This window comes from Amblyomma americanum, chromosome 6 (assembly GCF_052857255.1).
Source record: "Amblyomma americanum isolate KBUSLIRL-KWMA chromosome 6, ASM5285725v1, whole genome shotgun sequence".
Taxonomy (NCBI): Eukaryota; Metazoa; Arthropoda; class Arachnida; order Ixodida; family Ixodidae; genus Amblyomma; species Amblyomma americanum.
In genome coordinates, this window is record NC_135502.1 from 126,377,434 (window position 1) to 126,397,370 (window position 19,937).

The 19,937-nt window shown below is 48.2% G+C and overlaps 1 protein-coding gene across 1 annotated transcript; it reads right to left on the reverse strand.

The window, feature by feature from the left end:
• Nucleotides 1-3,759: 3,759 nt before the first annotated feature.
• LOC144094064 (leukocyte elastase inhibitor-like) lies at nt 3,760-6,552 on the reverse strand. Its single transcript, XM_077627931.1, has 2 exons — nt 6,388-6,552; nt 3,760-5,392 (listed from the first exon to the last, which is right to left on the reverse strand). Exon 2 carries the CDS (start codon nt 5,332-5,334, stop codon nt 4,120-4,122), a length of 1,215 nt encoding a protein of 404 aa, XP_077484057.1. The 5' UTR covers nt 5,335-5,392; nt 6,388-6,552; the 3' UTR covers nt 3,760-4,119.
• Nucleotides 6,553-19,937: the final 13,385 nt, after the last annotated feature.

Here is a 19,937-nt window from a genome sequence, read left to right on the forward strand (position 1 = left end):
GCCGGAACGAGAATGTGGCGTACGTGCACGCAGCGAAATACCGACAAACACCGGGAAAAGCGTTTGCACTTCTCGCGGTGAACGGGAACGGCGCCACGTTGGCGGCCGCGTCGATAGAAGCCACCTCCTCCGAGACGACGGAGGAAGCGGTAATAGCCCTAGCTATAGCGAACACGCGTGCTGATATTATATTCAGCGACTCCAAAACAGCCATTCGCAATTTCGCGAGGGGCCGTATCGATCACAACTACCTCACTCCACATCGTTCAATACGCCCCCCTTCAGATTCGATAAGTTGAATTGGTCTGGGTCCCGGCCCACTCGTCTAATCCAGGGAACGAGCCTGCTCACGCGCAAGCCTGAGGTTTCGTCGACCGGGCAGTGAACGCGCCCTCCGACCCGAATTTCACGAGGAATGTGTTGATCTCATTTCATGACATCACCCATCACTTTAGGCTGGAGAGGCGCGCATATCCCCCTCCCCACAAATCGTTAACAAAAGCGCAGGAAGCTACCTGGCGCCGACTGCAAACACGCTCCCTTCTGAATCCGGCAGTGCTTGCCCTCATGTACCCTGGCCAGTACGACCCAAACTGACATAAATGTGGTGAAAGGGCCACATACGACCACATTCTCTGGAACTGCGCAAATGATTCGCCTTCGGCGGAGTTGATACAGCTCCCTTCTCCCGAGCGGTGGGAGGCCGTGCTGGTAAGCTCGGACCCTAACATTCAAGTACGGGCAATCGAGCAGGCCAATGAGGTCGCCGCCAGCCATGGGCTAGCGGCCATCTAGTATGTCTCTCCTGCAACCTGCTCTCGACGCAATAAGTGTTTTACAATACAATCCCCATCAGACATTTAAGGTTGATTGTACAAAACCTCCACTGCAGCTTTTCATCCCTGAGTCTGCATGCCGCCCCGTAGAAATCAGAACTGTTTTTTTTCTTCATCATTATTATTCTCGGCGCATTATTCTCGGCAATATTATTCTAGGCACATTATTATTATCGACCGCGCCGCTTGGAAGAGTGCCTTGGCAGCTGTCTAGAAGAAAGGGGGCCGTAAACCGTACGACAGCCATAAGACAGTCGTAAGCGCGCTCTAGAATTTCCCTAATCGAAGACTATGGCACAGAACTTTGCCGAAGCAACTTGGCTAATCACCACGATGTTTACATTGTGAGGAACTGAATATTTATGTCGGCTCACTGCTCAATTTTTCAAACCAAAACAAATCACGACCAAGGCAATCCGCCCTCTCAATACTTCCGGAGGATGTATATTTGCATACGCAAAAATCCCTCCATGCATCTGGCGATAAATTTTTGTCGTACTGCTTCACAAGTTTTAACGCTTCGCAAAGAAATGCACGTTTCTGTGTTGACTTCATTTTACGTTGACTGCATTTTACGCGATAGCGTGTACAGCTTGTTTGATCGAAAAGCCTTCGGCGTAGCCGGCCCCGCGCGTCGGAAATAATCTGGGGCAGCGTAAAAAAAAAAAGAAATCGTACCGTGGTAACTTGTGGTTTTAGCGATTGATGATTTATTGATGTGTGATAGGTGATGACGGGTTAATGAATTCACTGTAATTAACTGATTAATTAAATAAATTGAAACATTTGAAAACATTGAAAAAGGGGGTTCAAAGGTGTCATAATGCTCAGAATGAAAACCAATGCTTGATGATGCTAATTAAGAAATTTAGAGTGTGTAATTGATAAATTAAATATTTGAAACAATAGAAAAAATGCAAAATACGCAGAATAGCGTCAAACTGCTCAGAATGGAAAGCCTAACCCACTACGCTATCGCGTCGTGCCATTAAGACAGCGCTTAAGTGCCCTGTTAGATTTTTTGTTTTTGTTTTCTTCATGGGAAGGCACTCTAATGATAGCCTGCCAAGATTCTAAATCTGGGCAGACATATGAGACAAAATTTAGCGCGGTATTTTATACCTTATGCTAGTTATTGATGAGCAGGTAAAACACGAAAGACACCACAGCAGGGTGTTTTAAAAGCTGACTTCATTTTAAACAAATTCAGTCATAAGCTACGCATGCAAGAAGTGGCTGCACCCTAGTTTTCGATTTGCAGACTGTAGCAAAAACTGGCGACCACGAGAGTCTGCTCTAGGGAGCTACCGAAACCAGCCTTAACAAGTGAGGATTGCACGCCCGCGGTATCTAAGCAGCCTCATAACAAAGTGGTCAGAACTTAATTGCAAGAGCACGAAACAAGAACATATCATAAGAGTAAAAGCAATCATGTCAAGGCAAGAAAAATGGGAGAAAACCTGTGTGACACCTTTTATGGAAGATTGCTACGGTTCCTACCACTCATTGGCTGAGCGCCACTACTCGCGTTAGGTTGTGGCCTCAGCGTAGATCTCCATGTGCACCTATATGTGCTGTTGGACGTACAGTCGGGCAACACCGCCATCGCCTTGCAAAGCACCATGGGCGATAGAACGCTTTCCAGCGGCACCCTGCCGAGACTTCGTGGCCCACTTTCACGCGATCCGTACTCTCGCGCAGGAAATCCCAACAAAAGCACGCAGGCGGTCGGTGACCCCCACATCGTCTAGCGCCTCGCGAATCGCCGCACGGCTGTTGTCGAACGCTGCCCGAATGCCGAGCAGAGCCAGGCGACAGACAAGTCTCCGCGCATGGGCGTGCTCGAGCGACGAGACCGCGTCGGAGGTGGCGTCAGCTGCGCAGCGCATCCTTCTCAACCGGTATTGCCGCTCCGCGAAAAAGCCTTCGGTTCTGCCGCGCGCCTTTGCCGCAGACGCACCGCTGCATGAATTTGAGCCCGTACAGCTCCGGCATTTATTTTATAGGCGATGAAACCTTGCGCCCGATCCCCGCAGGCTGACCCTGCCTGATCGGGATCGCACACGCCGACACAAACGCACAGCAACTCCCTCCGCGCTGATTGGAAGAGAGGCAGTGGGCACCGGTCAGACCACAGCGGTTGTGAACCCCCATCGCGGGGCATCCTCGCGGGCTCTGTTGGTCGCTTCTCGTCGCTGGCCCCTACCTGCGAAAGTGTTGCATGATATTGCCCTTCGGAAAAGCGCGAGGCCTTCTACTTCTGCATTATGGCGTCAGTCGATACGCTCACTGGACAAGCGGCAATGTGGCGTCCCACCAAGTCTGAACTCATGCGGTGGAAAAACCAAGCGGGAAGTCAACAGTAATAAGTGAGTAATTCATAATTGAGGAAAAATTGACCCCGGTCCGAGGACCAGGGCCAGGATAAATCTTTAACTGTCAAGTTTTAGTGGAAGCTATAGCTTTCGTTTGCGCTTGGGTTGATGCCAATGAAAAATTACTCCCTTATTACAAATCTACTCCACCTGAAGAGATTCCCCTAAACATTAGACCGTCATTTTAGTACACAGTAGCAGAATGCAACTCAACAATTATAATTTAGTACCCTAGTTAATTCCCAGCAGTGAGGCGTTTTGTGCAAAATGAAAAACATCCCTATTTAAACCTCACCCGGACGTAAACCGGCCGGATGTCATGCATTTCGTCCTCTTTCATTTATTTTGCTAAATTGACCGTTGGCAATTTCACGTCCCACGTCTTAATTATTTGTTACTGAAGAGTTCTGGTTCGTGGCACACTACAAACCTACAGAACTCTCTACTGCCACGTCAAGGTAAGGAACTTAATCTCTACACAATATTGTCAGTGTCACCAAGAGGCGACCTTGGTAATAAATTTAAAAAGAAATCATTTGACAGCTAAAATTGAGAACACACTTGCATTTAGTCTTATGGAAGCGAGCGAAATTTACCCCACATATTCTAATCGAATGCACATCAGATTTCTGGCCATGCCCGATTTCATTGAACAAAATCTAGGCTTTTGGTTTCACTGACTTTTAGTTTCGACTCGCTTTTACAGCACAGTCAGAGCCCACAGCCTTGTTTTTGTCGACTGTGAAGCAATGCCCTACGTAAAACAAACAGAAAGGGCGCACTCTTCATCGTGCGCTGACCGCTCTTTACAGAAATAACAGTTCTCCCACGCACGGGCACACCACTGTCATCTCTCAAGCGGCACTTGTGTGAGACACGGCAAAATCCAGCGCGCAAGCACGCCCACATCACGCCTGCATTGTTACGATCTGAGCGATAAACAGGATGGCTCCCGTCGGTTCGTGCCTGATGAGGGCGAGGAACGGCCGGTCAACGATGAACTGCTTGAAGTGCACAAGAGACTTGGACACAAACTGCGCCTCCGTCGCGGCCACGGCGCGAGTGCCCACTTCGTCGACGTCCATCGCCGCCTTGTGGAGGATCTCGTTCAGCCTCAGATCCTGGCCCTTGCTGATCCCCTGAAAGTCCGCCGCGTCCGTGAAGGGGACCTTGAGCCCAAGCTGCTCGAGAATTCCGCGCAGCTTAAGCAGCCTCTGCACGCTCATCTTCGGAAGACTAAGCTCAACCTCTTCGGGCTCCATGCTGTCTACGATATCTTTGACCTTCTGAGCGCTTAGCCCCTGCACGACGCTGGACAGCGGACTCTGGCGGTTGCGGGGAAGCATGAGAATCATGCTGTACTGGTCGTCGGCGTACGGCACCTGCAAGGCGTCTACGTTCAGCTCGTCGTCGTGGGCGAAGTTGAAGGTGTTGATAATGAACATGATGGGAACGCGCGAGATGCTCCCGTCGTAGTTGCTGAAGACGCGGTCGTCGGTGAACTCCGGGTCGAACTTGGTTTTCCAGTCGCCCTTGAAGTACATCGCGTTGAGGACCAGCATCTTCGTGCTCTCTTCGGGTATCTCCTCCAGAAAGCGCGGAATCCGGCCACGAGTCTTCTTGCTTGCCCACTCGTTGACCTCTTTGACGACGTCCTTGCCCCGTCCTTCGGCGAACTGCACCGTTGCGAGGCTTGCGTCGAACAGCTGGTTAATTTCGCGGTAGTAACTGGCATTGAACGGGGCACCTTCTTGAATGAGCACGGCGGAAGCGTGATCCGTGGCTCCTCCCGGAGAAGACATTTGCCGCAGGAGCTGGCTCATGAGCGGACTAGAGGGATGGCCCATCTGAGCGGACATCTGGTAGGCCGTCCGTCCGCGCGCTCCCATGAGGACCATATGAAGCACTATATTGACGCTGATGGGAGACACAAGCACGTTCTGCTCTCCCAGAGTCTGCACGATGCGCAGGCCCAGGCCGTTGTTTCCTCTGACGACATCATCCAAGGTTTGTTCCGAGCGCCGCAGCGCGCTTTGCGTTTTGCGGGCGCGGATTACGTCCAGAACACCGCCTTGGATTCCCAAGGGAGCCATGAGGCACAGCAGAAGCCACGCGAGCTTCATTTCTGCGGCAGTGAGCCCTGACTGTGACCTTCTTACTTGAACGACGCTGCGTCTGGGGCTGCACGAAAACGATAAACAAAGCCACTTTGTGAGTACCGACCCCTAGAGAGGAGGCGTACATCGAAAAGCACTTGACGTGGCGCTCGAGCCAACGAGGCGCTCATTCGGCCTCCGTCGGAACCTGATTGGAAGCAATGGACGCACAGTTGTTTTGTGCCTTCACGGCATAAGGCTTTTCGCTAAAGTCTGCATGAAACGGGAAGAACAGACCCGGCTGCTGGCCGCTTAACACTCACAATTCGTTTTTTTTTTTCATTTCCTCTGGGTAGTTCAGACTCGAACCAGTTTCAATGGCTTGCGCCGAAGCTAAATGGTTTTCCGACTACTGGCTCGGCACCTTTTCGCCATTCCGTACATCTCGTAAACAACACCGTTTTAGTAGGTTTTGTGCAAGCCCAGGTGGAAACGTTTCTCAGTTAAGCTCCGCGAGAAGCCAAGAGCTCATTACGTGCAGTTTTCCTCGTTCCCGGACTAAAGCAAAGCCTACACTACCGCAACATCAGACAGCACGGCTCGTGAGATTATCACTCAGTACGCGAACGTGTTAGGACTCTTCGGTAGAATGCCTCGGCCGACAGAGTGCCTTTACGCCATTGATAATTCTCGCTTTTTCGCTTGCATGAGACGATAATTTATGTTTGTGGTGCCTTTCGATCAAGCTTTCTGCAGTGATGATATCCCGCGACGCTGTACCTCCTGACGTTGAAGAGAAAAGCACTCGCTGCAAGCATCGAAGAACACGCACCTGGAGCTACCTCAGAGAGCCTAGGACCCAACGGGCGGCAACTGCGCAAGGCATACAGATCAGGGGAAGAATATTTCGTTTCTGTGTCTTGCGGTGTTGCCACCCGTCCGGCATGCGCCAAGTAGCCCGCAAAGCGGTCTGGTAATATTCCGCCAAGACCCTCGTTCAATTAAACATGTCCCTGTGAACGGGCGTACAAATAAGGAATGGCAGAAATACGAAAGGTTCAGTCGAAATGAACCACTCACCCGTAAGACGCAAGCCTCGGCAAACCAACACGGGAGCGGCGGCGGCGCGCGTTCGGATGGTGCGCCCGACGCGCTTATACGCAGCAACAGCGCCGATGCCGCAATGAGGCCGACGGAGCATCCATGCCTTGCGTCCTTGTTTCACCGCGAGTCGAGCGCACACTCACAAGGAGCGAGGCATGTACGCATTACCGGCGCGAACGCAACGCATCAAAACCCGTTTTCGGAAAGGATGAGCCGACGGGCGCGACAACAGCGCTCAAGGACGCCAGTTTTTCCCCCGCTGCCACTCGCTTTGCCTTCGCGGCGACAGAGACGCGAAACACGCTGCCGTCCGAGCGCGTTGAATGAACGGTGACGTCCGCGCGCGAGCCAACGCGTGCACGACTATGGGTAACCCACTCCAGCGCAGCGATCAATTCTCCTCACGTGCCGGATGTGGTAGCCGTGGCGGCACGATGCACCCGTAGCGTGCTGTGGGCGTCAGAAACCGGAACTTGTGATCTTCGCCTTGCAGTCATGCGCGGACCGCCCTCTCACGCAGAGTTTAAAAGAGTGGCACAAAGACTTCATGAACTTCGTGAAGTCGGTGCAGAAAAACTACAAAGAGCGCCTAAGTGCAGGGACAGAATTACTAAATGATCTCAGGACAGCCACAAAATTGTCACAAAGCCCCGCTCCTATTTGTCGGCACGTACTGGCGGTTATATCGTCCAATAGGAGCGGGGCTAACGGATTCATTTGCGGCAGCTTTGTGATTTGACCGTTTCATAATTCGGCCCCAGAAATCCAACCGACGCCCAACTGCCATCGAAGCAGCAAGCGATACAGACTGGCAAATGCCCACGCAGGCTTTATGAACTTCACGAGGTCGGTGCACGACTGCTAAGAGCGCAGCAGTACAGAAGCCCACATGTTTTAGTGGTGTAAAGCTCATGAGTACTCATATATTTCTCAATAATTGCACACAGTGAAAAAAAAACAATGAGGTTTTTCTCATTCGCGATCGAAATTCTTTCATTGAGCAATATTATTTCTTTATCCGCAAAAGTAACGTCAATAGTTTTGTATTAACATATCCATTTGCGTAGAATTAAGCGAACCCCCCCCCCCCCCCCCCCGTTTGAGGTTATAGCTTATGTTTTCTTCAATATGGTATAGACGTCCCAAATTAGTAAGAAATGCTCCGTGCACCAAGTGTAAAAAATTTCACGATTTTTGAACATTAATAACAGGAAAAATTAATAGAATGGCTCTGCAGTAAGCGTCAAATCCCTGTAAAGATTTTAAACGTCTTGCCCGATATATTTTTAGTAATTCGTAATCAAATTTGTTAAAAACAGCAGTGTGTGCAAGCGCGGGAAGTCACACCTGCGTGATCAGGAAGTTTTCGTCCTTCGAAGCACTTTTTCTCGATAAAGGTATTTTATGATTACATCTACTTGTCAGGCAATCTCATAAAAATCTTGCTATTGTAGAGATTAAAATAAACAAACCGAGTGTAGTACCCGCATGTAACCACGTTAATTACGAAAATATTGCTAATTACGACTTTTTGATGGCACTGCGTTTTTTGACTAACTGCAGGAAATAATAGCAGCAGCCATTAGTAACGAGTTTTTTAAATAAATATTTTGAGTCAGGCAATTCATTTTTGGGGAACGACAACATACGACGACGCACTTGTTTCATTTATTTTTTCACCGAATTAAGCTAAAGGTACTTTTATTTTTCAGGGTCAAAAGGATCGCTTCAGTCAGTTAGCTTATCACGAAATTTAATTGCGATCTCGTTGGGCATTTTTGTTGAAGCTAAAGTATTACCATGAATGTTATAGAAGATATCAATAAGATTGTTTCGAATCACGTGGTTATAGCGTACACCACAGGCGTAGCCGTAGCTCAAGACACACTGCCGGCAGTCGTGCAGCCCGCTGGCCTAAAAGACGGAAGCGCGGTGCCGACGCCATTTTCGTTTCTTTTTTATCGTCCCGCTTTGCTTTATACATGGTCTCCGTTCGCGGTGTCACCGTGCATTACATGTGGTTTGTTCGTGTTGTTATGGGAAACTTGACGTCCCAGAGCAGCGGGTAAGCTATGTGAGACGCCGTAGTGTAGGGGCCCGGGTTAATTTCGGCCGCCTTCGCACTGGCATCGCATAGCACACGCTCGTTTTTAAAATTCGCCTCATGAAAATGCGGCTCCCGCAGCCTGGATTCGATTCCGCGACCTTTGGTTTAGCAGCCGCATGTCCAACATTCTTAGACAAAAATTTTGAATAAGGTAAATTTTTAAGGTACTGGTGCAGAAATTTTGATGGTAATGTTCCATTCTTCCCACATGTAGCAAAATGTTTCTTTTGTAGTGTTTCCATCGCTCGCATTGAGCAGTAAGACTGCCATAAAGAAACCAAAGGGGAACGCTTTTCACGATACCATAAACGTTAATAGCCAAAAAAAAAAATGGAAGCATGCCGACGGGAGCTCAGCGGGTATATTAATTGTTCTACTCAAATCTTACAATAATGAAAAAATCGCCCTCAAAAACTCTTTCCTGTTCAAAAATTCTTTTGTCCAGAATTACTGGGTATGAACGTCATAACCGCTAAGCCACCGCGGAGGTTGTCTTGCATAAGTAACCGTCGTGAACCGTGGACTATACAAGTGCATTTGAAAGTAGAAGTTGAGGAAGCCGTAGCCCAGTTCAAAGCGCACCATATGCGACATGCAGAGGTCATGTGTTGGAATCCTACCTGCGGCACGCGGCTTTACTTTGATTTAAACCAGCTTCCGTCTAAAGTAAATAGTTACTCGACTAATTATACATTTTTGTCCACGCTATGACAAGGAAAAAGGTAAACACATTCCAGTATGTTTTCCTTGCTTTCAGTGACTGTTGCCTTCTTTCATATTGTGAGACAGGGGTTATACATATTTTGTGTGAGAATTGGCTTCTACCTTCACGCTACCCCGGATCTGAGTCACTGTTTTTTTTTTGTGGTCTACCGTCCGAGGTGCGAGAAAAAGAGAATTGGTCACGGGCGGCAACATGAGGGCTGTGCTACCCCGTAATTGAGGGTGCCTGAAGTATCCAGGGTGATCAAATTCTAGCTTTAAAGATCTCATAAAGTTAGGTCCTGGGAGGAACGTGAAACCTACATCTGCACATAAGTTAAGCCAAGGGGACACAAAGTGACATTATAGTTGTCCCCGTGGATAACCGAAACGACTAATACCGATTATCAAACGTTGTAGTAAATGCCGTAAGCGGACATATTTATACTTAAAACTTAGAGGGAGCCACATTCCTAGACAATGCCATTTAGTAAATCTCTCCTAGCCCGCGTGTGTTCCGAGATATTCGCTTCCAAAATTTTCAGCTCAATCCCGCTGAATGCGCATGCAATGCGGTGATGATCGGCGCGAAACACCCTGCCTTTCGCCTGCCAACGTTGTATAGTGACCGGTGAAGCTCATAACTGTTCCCCTTCCCCTGCGTCATCGAAATAGAAGAAACGCCCAAAGCAACAGTTGCGTCACACTGTGGAGGAGTTTCGCGTCGACTGTTATGGCCTTGCATGCGCAATTACGCAGATTGAGCTGGAAGTTTGAAAGCGAATATCTCGGAACACACACGTGCTATGAGAGGTATACCAAACGACATTGTTTAGGAATACGGTGGCCTCTAAGATTCCAGTATAAACATGCCCGCTTACGGCATTTACTGAAAAGTTAATCTGTTTTAGTCCGTTTACCTGACACTGACAATTATCTCTCAGTATGTCCCCCTGGCCGCATAATTTATATGTCCGCGAATCTTTGAAGTGTTTGTTTCTTCATTCTTCGAAGCTGCAGGCACACCGCTTTATCGCTTTGTTTGTGATGCAAAACGCGACCAGACTTATTTCGATTGATCGCATCCAGGCGGAGCCCATTCTACGTTGTGCCAAAATGTTGTAACTTTGCACGCTTTATCTCGAAAGTTCGTTATCAGCTTTAAATTGAGCACAGCCGAGAGCGGCGGGCATTCTGTTCGACGACCGCAGAGCACCGAGTGATTCAGTTCGTTGTGGGCGCAAGTCCGCCCAAATAAGGGGTTTCATTTAGACGCCATTTTTGCTAACTTTCTTCTCTCCGGATTGCAGTCAACTGTTCGTGACAATATGCAGAGGTGGGTCTCACATACCCCTCAGCGCCTAATTTTTTTTAAATCTGTAAAGCTTAATTTTGACCACCCTGTATCAATCGCCCTTTTACCCGTCTACCGTGCTGCTCCAAATGTTATGTCCTTTCACTCATTCTGAGCACCGGGGGCTGGAGGCTATACAGGCAACGGCTGGTCGAACAGAAGCTGCTGCGCCACGTACTACATGCGCTTCGGTGCCAGTCGAGAGAGTCTATGGGGATCCGCAGTTTTTCTTAACTCGCATGGGAGAGTTAACGCACCGGACAGATGCGTTTCGTCTGATTAGCCGTCCTTTCGTTTCTGCCCTCGTTTCTCTTTTCTTTTTGAGGGGAGAGGGGAGGGCGACTTATTAGAACGCAAACAAACGATCTTAAGTGTTTCATGGGCGTAAGGAGATGCTTTCTAGCAAGTTTCAGCCACAGGCGTTCAGTTGAACGTCATTTAGTTTTTAATGTTGTCCAAGGAGTGGCTCGGCATTTCCACCCGCATCAAGTGACGTCAAGGTGCACTTGCTCCAATTATTCTGACGTCACCGAACCCAGTGGTTGTTCTCAAGAATAACCAGTGCTTACCGGCGACGATGACATCATCAGCAATGCGGTAGCCCAGGTTGCCGGGATGGTGTGACGTCAAGGGGCACTTCAGCGCTGGCGCCAACCGAGACCAAAACTGGCGCTACGGAATCGGTTGTTTCAATTATTAACGCGGCGCACTGGTGTTCTGAGTTCATTTTCATGATTAATAGGCCCGTGGGAGTCTTCCAAGGAAAGAAAAAAACGCACACCTAAAAACTGTGACCCTGTACCCCGTGAAAAGGTAAGCATCCACCCAGCCCCAATTCTTGCCCCGTTTCTCAACTCGGTGGACAGTGGAACTGACGGCCATCCAAGTTTGCCGGCGTGAACACGTTCTAGACGCTGCTTTGTTTATAACTATCGGTAAATTTCTTTTTGTTTTTGCTTTTCTCTTTCCCGGCTAATTGCACGAAGCCGATAAGTTTTTTAATGTGACCCACGTGCCGCGTTGGGTTGTAATGCGAAAGCATTACTAGTCCCATTACGAGAGAAGCCGGCAGCTCGTGTTACTCGTATTTATGTGTACTCGCAGATGGTTGAGAAAATCCCAGCGATGGCAAGAAAAATGAAAAATAGGATGACGCCGTCAAGAGGCCGTAGGACGCATACAGCAAGCCGAGCACCGTCATATACATGTTTTTCGTCTATATATACTCTCCATGCACTGGTCGACCGGACCCCATTGTGGTGCCAGTCTTTCTGACATTCGTACCAAAATTGCGACGCAACCGTTTGTCGTACAACGTTCCGGGTGGTGTCATACGCGTGTATATGTGGGTGGTTGTCAATGCACCCAGGGAGATTAATGTTTTCGCTTTCGTTCGTGTAAGCAGCCTTCAGTGTTTCTGCCGAATTCTCATTGCTCCATCTGCCAGTACCCCAAAGCGCTTTTCATCACTTGATGAAAAGCGGAAGTGTGTGATTTTGACAGAGGATATAGAAGTACGGGCAGATGGTAACTAGCATCAGCCACGGTAAGAGCTTATGCTGGCGGTTGCAAGGAGTTACGCGCTGTTTACCATCGTTTTGATAAATATCTATTAAAAATGCACTCGGGCTAATTGACGGTTCGTTACTAATATTGGGAAGAGCATCACAAGGAACGACGCTCGTAAGAAAGCAGTGAATAGAGGCAGACGCTGTCTGCAATCGATGTTTCCTTCTGTGTCTCGGTAAAGGGGCTACTTTTCCTGTTGTTCGCCATGATGAAGACACGGATCAATGACGGTGCGTTGCATCGATGCTTGCACGTAACATCAATAAAAGCCAATTCCCCTAATAACTGACGAAGTTCGGTCGAAGGACAACGTCCGACATGCAAGGCCTTTTGACCACACCATTTAAAATGCCTATTTTTGATCGAAAGCCGCTGACACAGTACTTCATAAGCCTGTGTGACTATAAAAACTTCGACACGATTTTGCGCTTGTATCTTTTTTTGCTGACTGAAAAGGGCCGGAGGCTTTCACCTCCGACGCACCTGCATCGGCGATTTAGGAGGAAAGGACGTATAGACTCGGATGCAGAGAGAGAGAGAGAGAGAGAAAAAAAAACTTTATTGGCGCCAAAAATTGGTCGATTCAGCGGGACCCGGGTGTCTTCATGTTGAAGTCCCGAGTCTTCCAGGGGTGGTGCCCTTATTCCAGGGCCCCACTGAGTCTTGCTACCTCATATGCAGAGAAAAAATTTCGGCCTGCCAGAGCTGAGGGAGAGTGCGCTAGCGGCCGATATTAAGGAAACATTGTTAACAGCGCTAGGGCTTACTATTGCAACTCACCACTCAGCACAGGTACCGGCTGGCCGAATATTGTAAATGCATTGGCAAAAGATCGGTCCTACAAAGGACCAGAGTGAAACCTCGCACCGTGCGAAAGGTATATGTCGAAATGTTTGCTTACAGAAAGCAAAACGTCACGCAGGTGATGTAGCTCTCGGGCTACACTACACAGTGCATGAGCGCACGCGTTCGCCAATTCTCGTGCGAAGATATTGCGGCGCAACTTGTGCTTGCGAGGGAAACGTTTTTCCCGAGTTCATACAAGACGCAAAATTTGTCTTACAACAGTTTCGTGAAGGGCACAAACGAGGCAAGCGTGAATAAGCTAGAATTAACCTACGTTGTGAATGCTACTTAGAGCGTAATTCACCCTCATCGCGACACAAACTAACGCACAAGCACAAGGAACTAAAAGTTCATTATGGGTCATCGACACATGATTAGTTAGTGATCATTTTTCCACCAGTTGGCAAATGCATTTGAAGATGTACCTCCTCGTGTAAGTTTTCCCAATTTCCTCCTAGCCTATTCTTCTCCTTCGAAAGCCTAGTATGGCCCATTCTTTCAAGACGAACACCTCACAACTGTTTTCTACCTGTTGCGATCAGTGTACGGCAATCAGTGTTGATCGCTATCAGTAAGAAGGCGACCCCAGAAAAATGCCTTGGTTTCCGCACTGATATGAAAGACCTGCACTATAGGCTTCCGCAGCACCCAGAAATGGTGTCTTCCGTAAATGAGTGCATAATGGATAATAGGGACGAGATCAAATTTCAGAGATCGTCCGCCATCTGGGTGGAATGCTTTCTTCAACTACTTTCCTTTTACCTGCGGTCTACATCATTCGTCAGCGGGGTGGTGTGGACACTCCCGGCGTGGATCTTGACTGGTCTAGAGTACGTATCGTCTCAGTATAGCACAGTCGATAAGGCTTTAATGTGCAGTTTAGATGACGTGGATAAGCGAAGTAGTTATAGACATGTTGATTAATTTACCATCGTTGCACTTATGTTATTAATTGTGCTTCCTGAAATTGCCTGTACAAAACTCCCTTTTATTTTCTTACAAATCCTCGACGCGTATTCGTTTTTTTCCCTCCGATTTGCTTCAACCCTACTCACGCTAACAAGTCTTTGGAGGACGAGGGAACGGTATATAAATGAATAAAATAAATATATGGTTCTGACGCGAAGAGGTGTTAAAAACGGGTCAGTGGTATTGTGGAGATGGCTAGTTAAAAAGGCACAGTGTGAAATGTTTACGCTGGAATAGCAAAAACGGGGTAATGTGGCATTTCAGTACTAATTAAAGGAACACTGAGGGCGAACATAAGTTGGTCTGTGTCGATAGGCTACGGCATTTTACGACAAAAACATGACTTTCGCGGAAAACGAAGCTTCTATAAGCGAAAGAAGAAATGAGACACAGGTGTCGTCATCCCAGGCTCATTTCTAGAGCAAGCTGTGGCGTGTTCAACAGTTTTTTTTTTTTGTACAGATCCCAAAGGCTTACACCGCACATTCAACGGTGATTAAAGAGTCATTCTCGTAGCAGATGTCATGCTTTATAATCGAGTGGCGGGAGATTTTTTAATGCAATTTTGGCAACAAAACACGCGTCTTTCGCTCTTGCTGCCCCATAAAAAATATATAGCCGGCCGCATAACGTCAGAGAATCGATTTTTTACGAAAAGCAAAGATTGCACTATTTTCCTCACTGTCCCTTTAAGCTCCTATTCGCTGACCACCACATTTGCTGGCATTTTCAGCTGAGACCGAAAAAAGTCATTGTCTGGCTGTTCTTCAGACCAATAAAAAGTAACCAAGAATGCCTCCGTAATTTCGTGCTTGCAACCAGCCTTACATAAATCTTGTTATCACGTAGCGGGGCGAGGCAACGCGAATAGACCAGGACTAAGATAAAAGCAGCAGACATGACAGGAACTTGCCTGCTTTCTTTTCGCAGCGTGGCTCACAGCGCTGGCAGAGTGATCGGTACCTATCATCATCGGTATTTCAAGAGCCATAGCGTCTTCCTGAGGAAAGCAGCTCAGGAACGAATCCATAAACGCAAGTCCATGGGAAGCTATCTGGTGTAGCTTCTGAGAAAGCTGACAGACTGGTAACCATCCATTTTAGCACATCACTTACTGCACAACCTAAAAAAAATGGCCAGGCTTAGCTTGGTTAAGCCAAGAATGCGTTGCATATCTCGATGGAGTTCCGTGCTGCTCCGTTGACTCGATAGGCTATTGACTCGATCGCCATTGAAACTGCCCGTGTAGCAGCGCTCGATCGCCGTTGAGTCGATAGACTATCGGTTCGAGGGCCCTCGAAATGCCCGTGTGACAGGGGTATAAGACTGTCCCGGCGAAGGAGCGCAGCTCTTTTATACATATGCCGTGACGTCAATCATAGCGCAGCGCCCCTAGCGGGAGGAGCGGGAGTCAGGTGGTGGCTGCGGCCGCGCGCGACCGCGCCAGTTGGGGCCCAGCTTTTCCTCCGGCTGTCGTGACGTCACGTCACGTGGTTTGGTGGCTGCCCGGCCACGCCCAAGGGCTGAACTGAGCGATTGCAATATGCGACGCATAAAACGTGGCGAAACGACATGAGATATATGGTTCTTAATTTAGCGCTCCTAAAAATGAACCGCCTGTTTTCCGCAGTAACAGAAAGCTGCGTATAGGATTGGGCAAGTTGGTCAGACATGCTAAATGGAATAATGGCGCAGCACAAGCGCACACGCACAAGCGCCATACAAGCGCTTGTGCGTGTATGTGCTCTCCTGCTGTCCTCGTCACTTGATGCTGCGCCATTATTAACTTTAGAAAGCAAGGAGCGGTTCTCCCAGCTTAGTCCTTAAAATCTAGTGCTCACTTTTGTTGCCTACGCTTATGCAGTCGTTCACAAGTTTCCTGTCTCACTTGTGTACGACTGTTCATCAGACACACGGGCACAATAATGTAAGGCTTGGAGAAGACCGCTCTAGTATGCTCGAAGCTTGGCGGCCGTTATCAATTGCAATGCGACCTTTAAGTGCGCTGTGATATTATTTAGGCTTCATAATGAAGATTTCAACGGAGGCGTGTCGCATTTTAAGAGCACGACTGCTCGCGTTGGTCGGCCACCGGAGGCGCTCGACCGCAGTTAATGACGTCTGAACTTGATGCTTTTAAGGAAGCGCCTGAGCTTTGTCGTCTTGAGTTCCCATTTCTCGTGTTTTTCTTTTCTTTTTGTCTATGCGCCTTCTGTATTGCTTATATCCTCCTGTCGTCAAAAAATAAACTCTAGCCGAAAGAGAGGGCTCGCCCCTTCTTTTCTTCTTTACTGTCAGTCGCTTATCCGAGCTGCTGAACATCAACATGAATCGTTTTTTTTATCTTTCTGTAGCAGCCACTGAGGGGCACATGCGGTGCAACTGCCCACAGACCCTTGCAAATATTCTTCTTTCACAGCACAACTGACACGTCCGCTATTGCGCGTGGTGCGAAGAAAAACACCACCTCCCGCAGTATTGTTGCTTTTCCTCAGCTCTGCCGACTGAAAGTGAAAATACGGCGTGGTAACGCACCTTGAATCGCTCATCGGGCTCCCCCGCGCACTTGGGTGAAATATTCCGGGCCCTCGAGAGATCCTCGAGTCTATCCTTTCATCGACGGCAGCCGCGTTCACGCGCTCCATGCATGCTTGCTGGCATTTTCAAACGCGGCGAATGGAAAAGCATCCGTTCACTACTCCACGCCCGGAGGTGGAAAGCGAACGCATCGGCCAATCGATGATGTCCCCGACGATGTTGCCCGTGTGCAACCTGCCTTCTTTCTTTATTCCTCACTCTGCATTTCGCGCGTTCTTCTCATCTTAAGGCCTCCTGGTAGCGTATTCGCCTGTTGGAAAACGCAAAGCCATGGTGTTCTTTAGAAGGGTGTTTACAGTGTTTTGTTTTTGTCTTTCTCGACTTTGCATGCGACGTTCATTGAACTCGATGTCGTGCTGACAGCATATTCCCATTTTCCGGCGTCGCGCGTGCTTTTAGGTCGCGCGCCCTCCGTGTCGACGGCTCCTCCCAATGGCGCGTTTTTTCCGCCTTTGGCATCACGCTGCGTGTTCACAGACATCATGCAAATTTGTAGACGCGCCAGAAGCAGCCTTTATGCCAAGATGGAGACTTGGAAATTTTCAACTCTCACTCCAAAGTTACGTAACACCTGCAGCTCAAGACGCATACTCTGGCTGATCTTATCATCTTGTTCCCGACGCGGTCTTCAAAGTCCTTGAACCATGCGGAGGAAGCAACGACCTTAAAAATGCAACAGATCAAGCACCTCTCGCATGCTCCCGTGTGCCTTTGCACATTGCCGCATCGTTATTAAGTAGTACATCAGAAGTTATACACTTTATGTCGGGGCAGACACGAAGTGCTGAAAATGTGCTTTGCGGGCCGCACCCGGCCGAGGTGATCTTTTCACAAGAAGAAGCCAACCAAGTACGCCAGGAGAGGACTGGGGATGAAGGAGAGGTTATAATGAGCACTCAAGAGCGACATGACAGTAACAGAGATAGTGTGCAACATCGGCGTAGAGCTCGGTGCAGTTGATGCACTAGGTATCACAGCGGAAGCGGCATAAAGAAATTCTTTCTGGTGTAATGAGTGTGTTCATATTTCAGCACAAAAAAAGAACGCTCACTTCCCCACACTGTTTTTTCATAACAATTATATTCCTTTGAAAGTCGGTCTAACCTGCCAAAGAAAACATTTGCACGCGAGACAGAACATGCAGGCAACAAATCACTCACTAATGCTATTGATTCTGTTAGGCGATTCCAATTGCCGGGTTTTTTTTCTGTTTTCGCTATTTAGGTTCGCTAGATTTTTTTCACGAGCTCCTCTCCTCCTCAATACCAGTCTAGCCACTTCTTTGCAGCAATATTGCAGCAACCCGCATTGGAGAAATGCGAAAATTACTCGAAGTTCTGATGGTTTTGATCATAGTTTCTTACTATTAACTAGAGGGAAAGCTGGCGCCCCGCCTATGGGAGTTTGCATGGAGCTTCCTCGAGACCACCTGTACCACCATGGGCTCTCTGGGCATCATGGGGCGGAGAGCTACCGACTGCAGAACTACAACTTTTGACCAAAAAATAATGAAGAAACAAACCTTGTTCGATGATCAAGAATGTCCTATAATTTAATATTCTGTCTATAAATTGTAACAAATGAGCAGAAAAACATGTAAATGCAAAGTTTAGACAAAATAAGCGATGGCTTGCTCTGCTATTGGCCAAGCATTGCAGACCACAAAAGCCAATATTTTGTTTAACAGGCGCACTTTTAAAAATAAGTGTTTGAAAAAACTTTTGTCGCTTTAACATTTTAAAAGGTTTTTCCACAGTTTTTCCACACAAAAACCTTTTATTGGCGTCGTGTGCTTTTGCATTTTCGCTACTATGGCTTTTGCACACTACTTTTGCGCCGAAGTCGTCAGCGCGCGGAGTGCCCCGCTGCTACGGAATGGGACACTTCAGTAACGCCACTCTGTGTTCCTGACAAAAAAAAACCTACTGTCCCGCACCAAGTAGCTCATCGCCCCATGATGCTTTGCGCGCCCATGCAGGTTCAGGTGCAGCGCCGCTAGCTTTCCCGCTAGTTATGCCTAAGACAAGCAACCAACTCGCCCAAGAGCTTGTTTTACTGAATAGTAAGAAACTCTATGGTTTTGATAGAAGCAACGAAGTTTTGGTGGTTTTCTTGTTGCTTCTATCACAACCATCAAAAATTCGAGTAATGCTCTCGCATTTCTCCAATGCGGGTTGCCACAATGATCCCGAATTTTTTCATGAAGGCTTATTCTTAAAAGAACTTTTTGGTTTAATTTGGGTAGATTAAAACGCATTCATTTTATTAGCGTTATTGTCAAGACTTTTTGGCTCGAAGCAACAAAGTTTTGATGGTTTTGATGTTTACGGTGCAAGTTAGTATGCATGAAGGAAACCATGCGCCCTCCCGCCGGCGAACTCAACATGTCCTGCTTTCTTTGGAGTATACGGCGCGACCATGCTTCTGGGTGAGTATAGACCTGAAAATTCATTGCGTTTGGATGGCTGAGCGGTGCATAAGCTTGGGAAATATATTTGGGATACTTATTTTGTTCTTAACGTGTTTAGTCCCGCTTTGGTATGATGCAATAACGCACGATCAACCATGTGCGCCAGAGCGGTGACATGTTATATTGTCTCGTTGGCGTTAAGCGGCCGAGAGTCAGCAGCGGCGTAGCCCTGGACGAGCGCTTCTATAACACTTCGTTCTCCTCCTCCTCCGAAGGCATCGACCCGGTGCTGAAAAGAAAGCAGGGGGGTTAGATTGTTCTTGCGTAGTAGGGCTTCAGGCGAACCACGTGGACCACCTCGGGCCGGTGGTGCCGTCGAGATGGTTGAGTCTCATGAGGGACGACTTCATAATTCAGGGCTACAAGGCGGCGCACAATTCGGTAAGGACCGAAGTAGCGGCGCAAGAGCTTTTCACTCAGTCCGCGTCGTCGGATAGGAGACCAAACCCAGACAAGGTCACCCGGGTGGTATTTCACATGCCGCCTCCGTAGGTTGTAGCGTTGCGCGTCCTGGCCCTGTTGGTCCTGAATTCGAACACGTGCGAGTTGGCGGGCAGCTTCGGCGCGTTGTAAGAAAGACGCAACGTCGTCATTTGGATTTATCGTGGACATGAGGCAGCATGGCATCGAGTGTTGTCGTCACCTGACGTCCATAAACTAGGCCAAATGGTGTCATGTTGGTTGTTGCCTGCACGGCTGTAATGATATGCGAACGTGACGTAGGGTAGGACGTCGTCCCAGGTTTTATGTTCAACGTCAACGTACATTGAAAGCATGTCTACAAGCGTCTTGTAGATTGGTATGCCTGAGAATTAGAATATGGTGCAGGAGCTCACAGGAAAAGGCAGCTGCTGTGTGCGTAATCAAAACTTGTGGAGCACAATGGCGTAATATGATTTGATGAAGAACTG

Excerpts from the sequence above, each read along its gene's own strand:
- LOC144094064 (XM_077627931.1), bottom strand. The coding sequence starts at position 5,334 with ATGAAGCTCGCGTGGCTTCTGCTGTGCCTCATGGCTCCCTTGGGAATC.